This window comes from Zootoca vivipara, chromosome 14, assembly GCF_963506605.1.
Source record: "Zootoca vivipara chromosome 14, rZooViv1.1, whole genome shotgun sequence".
Lineage (NCBI taxonomy): Eukaryota > Metazoa > Chordata > Lepidosauria > Squamata > Lacertidae > Zootoca > Zootoca vivipara.
Genome location: NC_083289.1, coordinates 49,918,298 through 49,932,353, shown reverse-complemented (window position 1 = coordinate 49,932,353; position 14,056 = coordinate 49,918,298). Strand labels below are relative to the sequence as shown.

The 14,056-nt window shown below is 46.3% G+C and overlaps 2 protein-coding genes across 4 annotated transcripts in view; one reads left to right on the top strand and one right to left on the bottom strand.

Annotated features, from left to right (window-relative positions):
- Positions 1-13,923, bottom strand: part of MAFK (MAF bZIP transcription factor K) — a 33,192-nt gene extending 19,269 nt beyond the window's left edge. Inside the window, exon 1 of the mRNA XM_035131457.2 lies at positions 13,655-13,923. The gene's annotated coding sequence lies outside the window, so the exon portion shown is untranslated. The remainder of the gene's footprint in view (positions 1-13,654) is intronic.
- Positions 3,883-14,056, top strand: part of LOC118092842 (lysosomal alpha-glucosidase) — a 39,436-nt gene continuing 29,262 nt past the window's right edge. The window contains exon 1 of one of the 3 annotated variants that reach the window (XM_035131451.2): positions 3,883-4,117. Coding sequence is in view for 1 of the 3 variants with exons in the window: in XM_035131450.2 (XP_034987341.2) it covers positions 13,503-13,624 (122 nt within the window). In the remaining 2 variants the exon portion in view is untranslated. Of the gene's footprint in view, positions 4,118-13,311; positions 13,633-14,056 lie in introns of those variants that run through there. The other 2 variants (XM_035131450.2, XM_035131452.2) reach the window with 2 other exon arrangements.

Genomic DNA, 14,056 nt, shown 5'->3' with positions numbered 1-14,056 from the left:
TCAGACCTCACCTGGAGTACTGTGTCCAGTTCTGGGCACCACAGTTCAAGAAGGATACTGACAAGCTGGAATGTGTCCAGAAGAGGGCAACCAAAATGGTCAAAGGCCTGGAAACAATGCCTTATGAGGAACGGCTTAGGGAGCTGGGCATGTTTAGCCTGGAGAAGAGAAGGTTAAGGGGTGATATGATAGCCATGTTCAAATATATGAAAGGATGTCATATGGAGGAGGGAGAAAGATTGTTTTCTGCTGCTCCAGAGAAGCGGACACGGAGCAATGGATTCAAACTTCAAGAAAGAAGATTCCACCTAAACATTAGGAAGAACTTCCTGACAGTAAGAGCTGTTCGGCAGTGGAATTTGCTACCAAGGAGTGTGGTGGAGTCTCCTTCTTTGGAGGTCTTTAAGCAGAGGCTTGACAGCCATATGTCAAGAATGCTTTGATGGTGTTTCCTGCTTGGCAGGGGGTTGGACTGGATGGCCCTTGTGGTCTCTTCCAACTCTATGATTCTATGATTCTATGGATGAGTGTCGTTTGGCAGATGATGGTGTTTCGCTGCCTTGGCCAGTATGAGCAGACAAATGCTAAGCATTTCTTCTTACCCTGATTTCATTTTTTTCTCCCACTGAATCTCCAAGGGAGGATACCTTACTCCATTAATACAAATATATTTCTGTATTGTAGTATATTTTATTTATGGATTTATTTTCATTTATTATTACATTTATATCCCACATTTTCTCCAAAGAGCTCAAGGTGGCACAAGCACTTCTTCCCCTCTTCCATTTTTATCCTCACAACAACCCTGTGAGATGAGAGTGAGTGGCCCAAAGTTACCCAGAGATCTTCATGGCCAAGTGGGGGTTGAAACCCTGGTCTCCTAAGTCATAGCCCAGCACTCTAACCACTACACCACAATGGCTCTTTGCCATCAATCTCCACTTTGTCCTTAAATGCAGAACTATACCTGCCCCCCCCCAAAAAGTATTGTTCTCTTGCCACCTTCAAACCTAAGCCCTCAACTGAAACAAATAGACCCACTGTGTTTAACTAATATTCTGCTTAGGTTGCAATCTTTTACTGAAGCCAATGGGACTTACTTCTGTGTAGACAAAAGATCACGATTTAGTCATTATTCTCTATTGTATCATTACAATAAGGAAGCAAGAAATGGAGATTCTGACTAAACATCAGGAAGAACTTTCTGACGGTAACAGCCGTTTGACAGTAGAACGGACTCCCTTGGGAGACAGTGGACTCTCCTTCCTTGGAGGCTTTTAAGCAGAGGTTGGATAGCTATCTGTTATGGACGCTTTAGCTGAGGTTCCTGCCTTGCAGAGGGTTGGACTAGATGACCCTTGAGATTCTTTCTAACCCCACACTTTATGATTCTATGGAAACATAAGATAGTTATCCCTAAGGTATTTTTATTTTACTTTTTGTAAAATATCCCAAATTTAAGTATTTTTCTTTAAATGAACACATTAACCAAAGCCCAACAAAAGGAATCACGGGGACCAGTAAATGCTGAGCATGGAGCGTTGCCTGCAGGGAGATGCTTCCACTCTATCCTTCACAATTTTTTTCTTCTGCTCCATCAATCCTCACTCATACACAGTCAGCACATTACCCACAACAACATAGCAAGGGTGGACATTGGCAATTATGAGAATCATACAGACGGTGAGCATATGCAAAGCATTTGCCCTGAACTGGTGGTGGTGGTGGGAAGGAGAAAAAAAAAGGGAAACAGGTGAGTCACAGTGTTTACATAGCAGGGAGAATTCACCCAGCTGGCCAGGTTCCTGTTTCCTTAGTGATCAGAACCAGCAGTGAAAAGCGGGCAGGAGCCACCAGGCTGAGAGAGGCTTCTGCCAAGACACGGCTCTCTGGGAGAAGGCTGGACAGGGATCAGAGAGTCTTCCGTGGTCTGGGAAACAGATGCTGCAGATAGTCTTTGGTTACAAAGGAAGCAAATGCAGAGGGAGAGGCATGTCTGTGTATTGGACAACACAGACTGGCAAAGATCTATGGAAGAGACCTATCAATGGATAGGGATAATGGCAGTGTAATCCACCTGAATATATGAAGCTGCCTTAGACCAGGTCAGGCCATTGATTCATCAAGCCCACTATTCTCCACACCGGCCTTTGCAAAGCAGGTGCACTTTAGTTATTTTGGACTACAGGTCCCATCATCCTTCATCATTCAGTACATTGGCTGAAGCAGGTGGATCAAAATATCTGGAGGGAGCCAGATTGAGGAAGGCTGGTCTACTCCAGCTGACAGTGGCCGTCCAGCATAGGTATTTCCCATCATCTGCTACTAGAGGTCCTTTTAGTGGGAGATGCCATTAATCAGGGACCTTTTGCATTCAAAGTACATGTTCTGCTTTTTCAAAAAGGTTGTAGCCCTCATTCACCTGTTTTGTACAGGCGTCTCCAAAATTGAAGCCCAGGTCCTTGCACACTCAAAGCAAAAATCATGCTCCTAAAACTCAACACTTAAGTATTAGCACTTAAGAGTGTATTCTAGAGAACCCTGGGGATCCTCAGAAGCTTGTCAGGCATACCTCAGATCAATAATGGTGGACTGATTATGCTCACCGCAACGCATCTTCTTCTGCAATGCTCAATGGCAGGGGAGCATCAAGTGTGGTGTGTTATGAAAGAGCACCCACCGCTCACGCAGGGTAGGGGTTGAGCCCAACCACAAGTCCATGTAAGCCAAGTTTTTGGAACACTGTGACATCCCCAGAATGTGCTATACCATTATTTGGCTCCTTGGTAGATGATCAGATGTGAAAAGAGAATCCAGTGGGAAAAGGGCCTAAGGCAGGGGTTGGCAACCTAAGGCCCATGGGCCACAAGCGGCCCATGGGGGTCGTTTATCCGGCCCATTGACCCCCGCTGCCTGCTTGGTCAGCTCCCGTGCACCACACTAAACCGGCGCGGGGACCGCCTTCCGCGATGCTGGGCAGCTTCCCATTGGCTGCAGGAAACTCCTGCAGCCAATGGTAAGCTGTGCATGCCTCCTCCGCGCTGGAAGGAGCGTTTGTGCATGTGCGCACGCGCTCCGTCTCAACATGGAGTCTGCGGGACCATGAACCGGCCCAAAATCTTTGCCGACCTCTGGTCTAAGGGAACCTTTCTGAAGGGGAGTTTGTCAATCATACTTTCAAGAGGTGCAGACTGATGAGTCTGAATCAGTTCACCCACCACCTAACTCTCTTGGGGGTCCCCACTGGAAAAGGCAGAGGGAATACTGTGGCTACCACATGCGGCTCCAATCCAGAGCACTGCCGCTTTAAAGCCCTTGCAACCTCACTTAACGTAGATGCTTGACCACCAAAGAGTTCAGCTGCCTTTCCCCAGGAGCTCTCCAGACACTGAACAACTGCTGCTCCAGGTTTGATGGTCAGAACCTTGCAGGCTCAAAGCTCAACCAGAACAGGAGAGTGAGTTCAGGTGGCACTAGACAACAGTTATCACTACTGAAAATCTCACTAGCATGAAATACAACACACTAAGAATTCATTTGAAGATGCTGCAAATATCATCAGCATGTGCTGCCACACAGCACTAATAATGCAGTTTCCTAGGCCTTAATCTTTTATACCGGTAGCTTACATAAAGTGGAGGCAGCAGCTGCTGTTTCTTCCACCACCCTGAAACTCTCAACACAGCCAAAGCTGCAAAACTGAAAATAATGCAATCTCTAGAACCGTTGCTCTTATGAAATACTGCTGCTGCCGAGACCCTTTCTAAGTTAATTGTCTGAAGCCACTCTAAACCATTTCACAAAGCCCAGTTCAGCTCTTTACTTTTCTGATGCAATCCGTTCCAAAACAATTTTATCTGTGACAAAGTCCAGATTTCAGCAGCCCCCTTTCCCCACTTGCTCATTTGGTCTCTCTGTAGGTACAAAACAGGGTTAATTATCCCTTGCCTACAGCTCTGCTGATACTGTGCGCTGCTATTGGGTAACACGGGTGTCCATCATGTTTAGGAAGTGACTGCAAGAAGGAAGGCTTCGCTGCATTACAGCTTGTACACGGAAGGAAGAAAACACAGCAAGCAGGCCAGCAAGTTGCGGGTTTTGCCGGTGAAGCAGCAAGGTAAATGAATTAAATACTAAACCACATCAGGCTGACTGGGCTAGTGGTTCAAACAGGGCGCAGTGTCAAAACAAGAGGGCCTCAGAATCCCATCCACAAAAAGAGGCACAACTTTCCACCTTAAGAGGATGGAATACTCTTATTTTCTGCTTCTTTATCTACTTCCAAGAACCTTTTTTAAAAATAGAAGCCAGCAAAGAGATTGAAGGGAAGCAGAATCTTCTGAGTGAGTGGCAGCCAAATAATAGAGGTCCTCTACGGCCTGCCCTTGGCGTAAGGATTTTTGCTTGCTTAGCTAATTCCTGATTTGCAAAGGTCTCTTTTCTTAGGAAGTTCTCCCTAAGATATTTTACCCCTTGCTTAGTTTTGAAAGAAGAGGAACAGCTTTGGAAAACAGGAAGGAGAAAGTCTCGGATTGCTTGAAACGATTGCTTGAAGTGATTTTGCATTTGAAAGTATCTCAATTCTACAAATGGGAAGGGAGAGTTCCTCTAGCGTCTAATGAACTGGCATTGCTAGCACAGATTGTGCTTTTGTGTGTGTGTGCTTAAAGTGCTTCACACAGTTACCTTGGTCATTCGTGGAGGATTCGTCAATCAACAGCTATCAGTGGTTATTTCGATCCTCCATGTTCAGAGGCAGCGTGCCCCGAATGTCAGTTGCTAGGGGCAACAGTGCGAGACAGCTGCTGCCTTTGAGCGCTGCTCATGAGCTCTTCAGGTACATCTAAATGAATGCCATGGGAAGCATGATTCTGGCCTAAACACGACACTTAGTGTGATCCTGCAGGGTTCTGCTTACATGTAAAGTAAAGTAAAGCAAAGCATGTCTAGCACCATTTTATAGGTGGAGGGGCCTAAGCTGAAAGACTCTTGGCTTGCCAAGATAACCCAATGGGTGCCATTAGAAACCCTTCCCACCCCTCTTCCAATGCTAGAAACTCATATACCATATTTTCGCTCCAAAGGACACACCTGACCATAGGACGCACCTAGTTTTTAGAGGAGGAAAACAAGAAAAAAAATATTTTGCTTTCTTGAATTGTCCTAGGCATAACAGCCAACTCCTAGTGGCCTAGGTGCCTTTGCCCCCCCCATTAAATATTTGAGGAAGCTTCTTTTGCAAAGGGGGAAAGCTCCATTTTTTAGGATCAGCTCAAAGTTGTGCAGCTTTTTTGCAAATGGGAAAAGCCCCGTTTTGGGGGGGGGGTGTCGGCTCAGAGTTCTGCATCTTTTTTGCAAAGGGGGAAGGTTGCTGAGTTTCCTTGCAAAGGGAAAAAATCCTGTTTTTATGGGGTTCAACTCAGAGTTCTGCAGCTTGTCAAGGAAAGGGACCCATTTCTACAGTTTCCAGACAGATAATCTAATCAGCCAGTCACATGTCTCCCTCTGCAGACAACAATTGAGGCCTAGGCAAGGGGCCGGGAAGGGAGCTAGCTCTCTTATCTCCCTCCCCTATCTCTTGCAATCAGCTGCTGAGTGGGTTCCTTTCAACTGGCTCATTCCCTCTTGTTAGCCTTTAGCTCTTTCTTTTTTTTTTTAAAAAAAGCACAATCTGCCTTTAGCCCCTGGGCAATTCGGCTCCAGGGACCACGCATTCGCTCCATAAGACGCACAGACACAGCCTCTTACTTTTTAGGAGGAAAACAGTGTGTCTTATGGAACAAAAAATACGGTATAAGCTAGGCACCAACAGCTCCTTAGACCAAGGTTACAGTTGCCAAATCAGAATGCCTAGTTGCCATTTTGGGGGCCAAACAGCTTGAAAGCCATATTTTTCAATACAACTTTTTGGTTCCTGAAATTCATTCTGATTGTGCAGATAAGATGTAATGGATAGAACTCTACAGATGTGTTGCTAGTGTGTGAAAACAGTCAAGATCAAATGATCCCCAGGCGTGCACCTCCACATGGTGGAGACGTCAGGTGAGCTGAAAGTGGCCAATAGCCAGGTGCAAAATGTGCCTGCCTAATTTTGAACTCTGCTCTTCACAACAGACTTTTGTCTGTCAGGGGAGTCTATCCTCCCTCTCATACGAGATACTCTAGCCTGTATTCTGGACAGGTGTCACCAGGTTGTAAAATACACAAAGCTCTACTCCACATATCCTATTATGATTCTCAAACAGTAGCTCCATTTTTTAAGCTGACCATTTTTGAAACTCAGGTGACTTTGAAAAGCCTGGAGATTGGTTATTCCAAGAAAAATGTTGAATCCTGATGGGCTTCTGCAAGTCCTTTAGTGGACCTAAAACAACTCTATGCTTAACCATGTCTATCCATGACAAATAATGGTTGCTTTTCTAGCTAGTCCCCTCCCAGAACTGTAATGGGGATCATTAGCTGACCAGACCAAAACTTACAATGCCAGCCATCTTTACTTTCCATAGGGATGCTTTCCTGTAGAAGCAAGACACAGGGAAAGGGATATTTAATCCCCTTCTCTCCCACAAGAACAGCAACAGATGCTTTGGTTTTGTTCTCCCCTTATCTTACACATGTTACTCTATCAGGGTGCATAAGTGAAAGTACATAAGAGGCAAACTCTGGCAAAGGCTATGCTCACACTGGAGGGTGGAGAGCTCTGAGCCTGTGTCTTGGCTTGGGAGAAATCAGCAAGGAGTTCTCAGGTCACTAACTGCCCATCCATTGTCTAACCAGTAAGGAAGCAGTATACTGCACCAATATTAACCAGTGAGCAAGTTATATTGGCCCACACTGTGCCAATATTCACTGAATTCTTTTGATTTGAATCCCATGCGATTTTTGGAAGTCTCCCTGGTGGCCCTGTGAGAACAGATGATTAAGATACACTCCCTAGTTGAAAATTTCAACTATGAGCTGTCATAAGAAGGTACGACCAATTAAAGCAGCCCACAGTAGTTCACAGATTGCAGAGATTAAATGATTTGAGGAAAGCGAAACTCCCTCTACTTTTGCAATAGATTCCACTGCTGCAGAACCCGGTTCAAGCAACTTCCTCCACCGGTGTGTCTGTTGCATGCTTCCCACAAACTACCAAAGCCTGCTGTACATGCCATCAAGATGCATGGAGATTAGATTTTGCTGAATGGACTATCTGAAGTTAGCTGGTCAGGACGCATGCATGCTACCGCTGAAAGTGCAAAGAGCACAATGACTCAGAGGCACCTCACATCCACAGTCCCTAAAAGGAGTTAATCTGCCGACTCATTCGGCAGGGCTGAAATTCCTCGAACCCAAAGCCAAACTTTCCCAACCGCAGAGTACTGGAGCCATTCTACTCTTAAAGTACAATTACACATTCATCCGTGAAAAACAAAACATTTAAACTTACTAGAAGAAAGTCCAGAATAGATTTCACACCGACCTACCCACATCTCACAACTGCTCATGCATGTGCAACCTATGCAGCAAGTTGCGAATGTCACAGCCCTGGCACTAAATAAATTCCGCTATAACTCCCCCAGCCCTTCACATATTCATCGTTCTCAGCCTTCCCTTAAGGCGGGTTGGTATGGTTATTTCCCTGACTACTGAAAGTGAGACTGATGAACTGAATTGATTGGAGGGCTGCGGTGAGACATGAAACCAGGAGTTTCCTTGGTTTTAACAATATTAGACTAAGGGGCATGGGGTGGATTCCACTAGTAGCAAACAAGAATACTGTATATAAATTCCTGCTCACACACTCATCAAACATAAAGGTATCGAGAAATGTAACCATGTTAACCTGTTTGCCAAAAAAAAAAGTGGTTTTGTATTAGCAATATACTCTCAATTTATGCAGGGGTTACAATCTGCGGATAATGTGTTAAACCAAAATTGTGTATAGTCAAAACACACTGGGCGCAATGGCGGGTGGGATTGCCAAAGTCTTTTTTCATATACAGTATATGAAATACAGTATATATGCCAAGTGCTTAAAGTGAAATGCACATAAATTGCGAGTTAACTTGCAGCACAAGTGGCACCTGCAACAAAATGTTGCTGTAAGATATGCTCCTTCCGCCACCCCACCAAAGAGGAAATATAGACTCTGATGGATGGGTCTGGGATTTACCCCAGTCAGCTGTGATGCGTGTGCGCGCACACACACATCATGCACGAACAGTGTCTTTTTGGCTACATAAACTCAGCTCTAAACATCAGAAATAGAGTACCAGTATTTCATAGACCAGAATCCAGTTCATTGTACAAGTTATAAGATTACATGGTACATATATAAAATATAGCCACACAGGCACATGGCTATGAACAAACTGGAAATATCCTAGATATCACCTCCATGTGGCCTACAGAGACATCTTGAAAGATAATAGGGTTTCTCCCTTTGCCCCCTTTTATTTTGTCTCTGAACCACAAAATGATTCACGTAAGCATGTGGGGGTAGGTAGTTAGTGAAAGCGGTATCTGAGCTGGTGTGAAATTTGTGGTTTTACCTAAGAGATCAAGAGCATGCAACAACCATATATACAGGCTGTCTATGCGGTTCTACAATGTGGTAGTTAAGAAGTATTTTATACAGAATATATCATGTAAATATAGCATGGTGCAGCAGTCAGTGTGACAGGCTAGGACCAGGTGGGCAAAGGTCAGCTCCCCATTAAGCCAGGAAGTTCCCTGATGACCGTGGACCATTCTCTAATCCAAAAATCTGCATCAGAAGGGGTGTCAAAGGTCATCCAGTAGGTGACCACCCAGCATGTGTGTAAAATCTTGTAATAGAAAGTCTGCCACATTGCAAGTCATCTATTCCACTATCAAACAGCTTGTGTGGTCAAGAAGTTCATCCGAATCCTTTGCTCTGTGATCTGTTAAACAGCTTTCCAATATCTTAAGAAGGCTGTCATACTACCTCTTCATAATATCTTCTACAGGCTAAACATTTTATTGTGTATTTTGTGTTCTTGTTTTGTATTTTGATGTTGTGAACTGCCCTCTGATCTTCGGATGAAGGGCAGTATACAAATTTAATTATTATTACTTTTCTAAACTCCCAGGGCCGTCTTAAGCGCCCCTGGCGCCGTGGTGCGACGGATCCCTCCGGCGCCTCCCCGCCCCGTTTCCCAGTGCGGTGGGCGGGCGCAGCACGGCTGCCACAGGCGCTGCTGTGCGGCGGGCGGGCAGGCACAGTGCGTTTGCCGTGGGCACAGCTGCGCGGCGGACTGGCCGGTCAGCGGGCGGGCACAGCTCGCGGCGCCCCCCCTGGTGGGCCGGCGCCGTGGTGCCCTGCGCCACCCAGCCTGGCCATAGGGCCGGCCCTGTAAACTCCTTTACCCTTTCCTTACAGGACCTTGACTCAAGGCCCTTCTCAACTTTTGTCTCCTTTTGACAAGCACTAGGGTTGTTGCAAAATTTGGAGGTTCAGAGCAGGGGGCGGGGCATGGCTGTGTGCATGTTATCCTTAGCTTCTTCAAGAGCAGTTGGGAGACAAACGAAAGAGAAAATATCATTACAGTGAATAATATAACAGAGATAGTCTTCTGACTTCTGACTTCTTGAACTGCTGTGATGTGTATTAAATACATTTATATATACATTACCATATACTAATTTGAAAAGCAGCAACATTTAGGGAGCACAAAATAGCCTTACACAAAACAGGCCACAGTGACTATCAACTAAACACAGTCCTCTGTATCTGAATCTGAATCAGCCATGTATTTGAACGGCTGCCCCATTCAAGAACAATTTAAATAAGGAATCCTAAGAAGGAAGAGCAAGGAAAGTATTGAAGGTGCCCATTAACATTAGCAGCTGAGCAGCAGAAAGGTCACACGGCCACATTCTTCTCCACCATGACAAAATGTATTTCAATTTAAATTATAGTCATTATTTCAATTTTCCCAGACTTTTAAGAGCTGCTAATGTAAGCATTCACTAACTTAGAGCAGTTTGATTTTACAATTTATTTGTACTGGTTGCTGTTGTTTAAGTTTGCTGGTTGAATTTCCTGTATTAGCAGCATAGAATCATATGTTGTTGTTGTTGTTGTTGTTGTTGAGTCGTTTAGTCGTGTCCGACTCTTTGTAACCCCATGGACCATACTGTGTTATAATAATTTTAAGGTCACATATATATAAGATAAATGTTCAGAACTGTATATATAAACCAAATGTCTGAAACCCCACGGGAAAAAGTCCTGAACAAATTGACCTCAATTTTTTTTCTGCAAGGTCAAAGTAGGAAACCTCCCCATTGTCTCTTACAAATCCTGTCTTAAGGGCACATTTAAGATATGAATACAGGGACCCAGGTGGCGCTGTGGTTAAACCACTGAGCCTAGGGCTTGCTGATCAGAAGGTCGGCAGTTTGAATCCCTGTGACGGGGTGAGCTCCCGTTGCTTGGTCCCAGCTCCTGCCAACCTAGCAGTTCGAAAGCACGTCAAAATGTAGGAACCGCTACAGCGGGAAGGTAAATGGCGTTTCCATGTGCTGCTCTGGTTTGCCAGAAGCGGCTTTGTCATGCTGGCCACATGACCTGGAAGCTATACGCCGGCTCCCTCGGCCAATAATGCGAGATGAGCGCGCAACCCCAGAGTCGGTCACGACTGGACCTAATGGTCAGGGGTCCCTTTACCCTTAAGATATGAATAGGGTGTGACCCTGTGACCTAGTTCAGGAACTAAGTATTTATCAAAACAAAAAATTAAAAAAATCCTTCCGGTAGCACCTTAGAGACCAACTAAGTTTGTCATAGGTATGAGCTTTCGTGTGCATAAGTCAGACCAACACGGCTACCTACCTGTAACTAAGTATTTATCATTACAAAAGACTGGCCAGGCTCCCCAGATAATCCCGTCAAATGACTGTTAACAGGTAGCTTGCCAGGCAGGATAAAAACAACACACACACCCCTTCTCTGTGATGTAGGTGTGATGTGTCTGGGGGGTGGGTGGTCTTGGGCTACACCCCTTCTGTGATGTATCTATGATGTTTCTGGGGGCGGTCTTGGACTCCAGGGCGGGCAATTTAAAATGTCTATATAAGAGCTCCCCTCTGAGCCAGACATCTTGGAGAGTGAAGTCAAATGGGCCTTAGAAAGCACTGCTAATAACAAGGCCAGTGGAAGTGATGATATTCCAGCTGAACTATTTAAAATTTTAAAAGATGATGCTGTTAAGGTGCTACACCCAATATGCCAGCAAGTTTGGAAAACTCGGCAATGGCCAGAGGATTGGAGAAGATCAGTCTACATCCCAATCCCAAAGAAGGGCAGTGCCAAAGAATGCTCCAACTACCGCACAATTGCGCTCATTTCACACGCTAGCAAGGTTATGCTTAAAATTCTACAAGGCAGGCTTAAGCAATATGTGGACCGAGAACTCCCAGAAGTGCAAGCTGGATTTCGAAGGGGCAGAGGAACCAGAGACCAAATAGCAAACATGCGCTGGATTATGGAGAAAGCTAGAGAGTTCCAGAAAAACATCTACTTCTGCTTCATTGATTATGCAAAAGCCTTTGACTGTGTCGACGACAGCAAACTATGGCAAGTTCTTAAAGAAATGGGAGTGCCTGATCACCTCATCTGTCTCCTGAGAAATCTCTATGTGGGACAAGAAGCTACAGTTAGAACTGGATATGGAACAACTGATTGGTTCAAAATTGGGAAAGGAGTACGACAAGGTTGTATATTGTCTCCCTGCTTATTTAACTTATATGCAGAATTAATCATGCGAAAGGCTGGACTAGATGAATCCCAAGCCGGAATTAAGATTGCAGGAAGAAATATCAACAACCTCAGGTATGCAGATGACACAACCCTGATGGCAGAAAGCGAGGAGGAATTAAAGAACCTTTTAATGAGGGTGAAAGAGGAGAGCACAAAATATGGTCTAAAGCTCAACATCAAAAAAACCAAGATCATGGCCACTGGTCCCATCACCTCCTGGCAAATAGAAGGGGAAGAAATGGAAGCAGTGAGAGATTTTACTTTCTTGGGCTCCTTGATCACTGCAGATGGTGACAGCAGTCACGAAATTAAAAGACGCCTGCTTCTTGGGAGAAAGGCAATGACAAACCTAGACAGCATCTTAAAAAGCAGAGACATCATCTTACCTACAAAGGTCCGTACTGTATAGTTAAAGCTACCGGTATGGTTTTCCCAGTAGTGATGTATGGAAGTGAGAGCTGGACCATAAAGAAGACTGATTGCTGAAGAATTGATGCTTTTGAATTTTGGTGCTGGAGGAGACTCTTGAGAGTCCCATGGACTGCAAGAAGATCAAACCTATCCATTCTGAAGGAAATCAGCCGTGAGTGCTCCCTGGAAGGACAGATCGTGAAGCTGAGGCTCCAATACTTTGGCCACCTCATGAGAAGAGAAGACTCCCTGGAAAAGACCCTGATGTTGGGAAAGATGGAGGGCACTAGGAGAAGGGGACGACAGAGGACGAGATGGTTGGACAGTGTTCTCGAAACTACGAACATGAATTTGACCAAACTGTGGGAGGCAGTGCAAGACAGGAGTGCCTGGCGTGCTGTGGTCCATGGGGTCACGAAGAGTCGGATACGACTAAACAACAACAACAGCAACAACATATAAGAGCTTGCACACCTTGGTTCTGGGTCTCTCCCCCACCTTCCTGTGTGTGTGTGTGGGGGGGGACACCCAGTTGCAACAGCTGTTTAATAAAGATCAGGCTTAACTAGCTGCCTTGCTTTTCACCAGAATTCTGGTCTGGTCTCTGTCATTTTACTAGCCGGTAAGGGCTTTCAATTGTGCTCTGCTGGAGGTCCGGGCTCCCTCCTGGAGAAGGACCCTTTTTAACTCTTATAACTGTAATTATGGAGTTGGATGGGACCACAAGGATCATCTAGTCCAACCCCCTGCAAGGAAGGAAGCTTTTGCCCAACAAGGGTCTCGAACCCACAACCCTGAGATTAAGTGTCTCATGCTCTACTGAGCTATCCCAACTTTAGTATGTGTGCTTTGTTTATTCGTCATCATTATAAACTGTTTAGTTTGTTTGTTACTAGTCTGCTAGCCACCTGTAACGTTGAAGGGGCAAGATAAAAACTATATGATTCTAAGGAGGAGGGGTGAGCTCCCCGTGATGGTTAGTTGAAAACAAGCAAGTGGGGCGAGGGCGAGGCGGGCTGAAGCTGACAGGCAGAGCCCCAAACGCACTAATGGACCAGCTGCCCCTCCCAAAACAAACTCTGATCCACAAAGGGGCAGGGAAAGGGGGAGAATTACATACATACATACATACATACATACATACATACATACATACATACATACATACATACATACATATGGCGTGGCAGACTTTATTTTGCCACCACGTGCTGGGCTCCAGTAATGACTCAGCAAATTCCACGCTTTAGCCTTTCCTCTCTCTCTCTCTCTCTGACCCCTCCCATCTAGGCTCCTCCCCCTACCTTCCACAAGGAGGCGCATGCGCGAGCCGGCCCAGCGCGCGGCCCAATCCCGGACCTCCCTCCGTCCCCTCAGCGGTCCAACCGAATTCGCCTGTTTTTCTTCCCCTCACGAAACAACAAAGCCGCCGCCGCCACTCCAGTCAGTCAGTCAGTCGCTTGCTTGCCTTACCTTGGGCTAGGCGGGCGGGAGCGCGGGGCGGGCGAGAGCGCGCGCGCGCACCCGCGGCTACTCTTCCCCCTCCCCTTTTACCCGCCGGACAGCGAAGCGTGAGGCGAAAACCGGCGAACGGGCCTCGCAACGGCCGGCCGGGCTCGCGCCTCGCCTCCCCTCAGCGCAGCGGCCTCGCTCTGGCCTCCTCTCCCTGGCGCGCGCGTGCCGCGAGTGAGTGAAAGTCAAGTTCTCCTCCCCGCCCCCATCGGGGACGGGAGGGAGGGGAGGGGAGGCCGGGAGGGAGAACAGCGGCAGCAACAAGCGCGCACCGAAGCTCCTCCTCCCTCTCGAGCCGCCCAGCCAATCGGGGCTGGGGCCGTTTTCCGGGGACGGGTTGTCACCCGAGCCTCGCCACGGCAG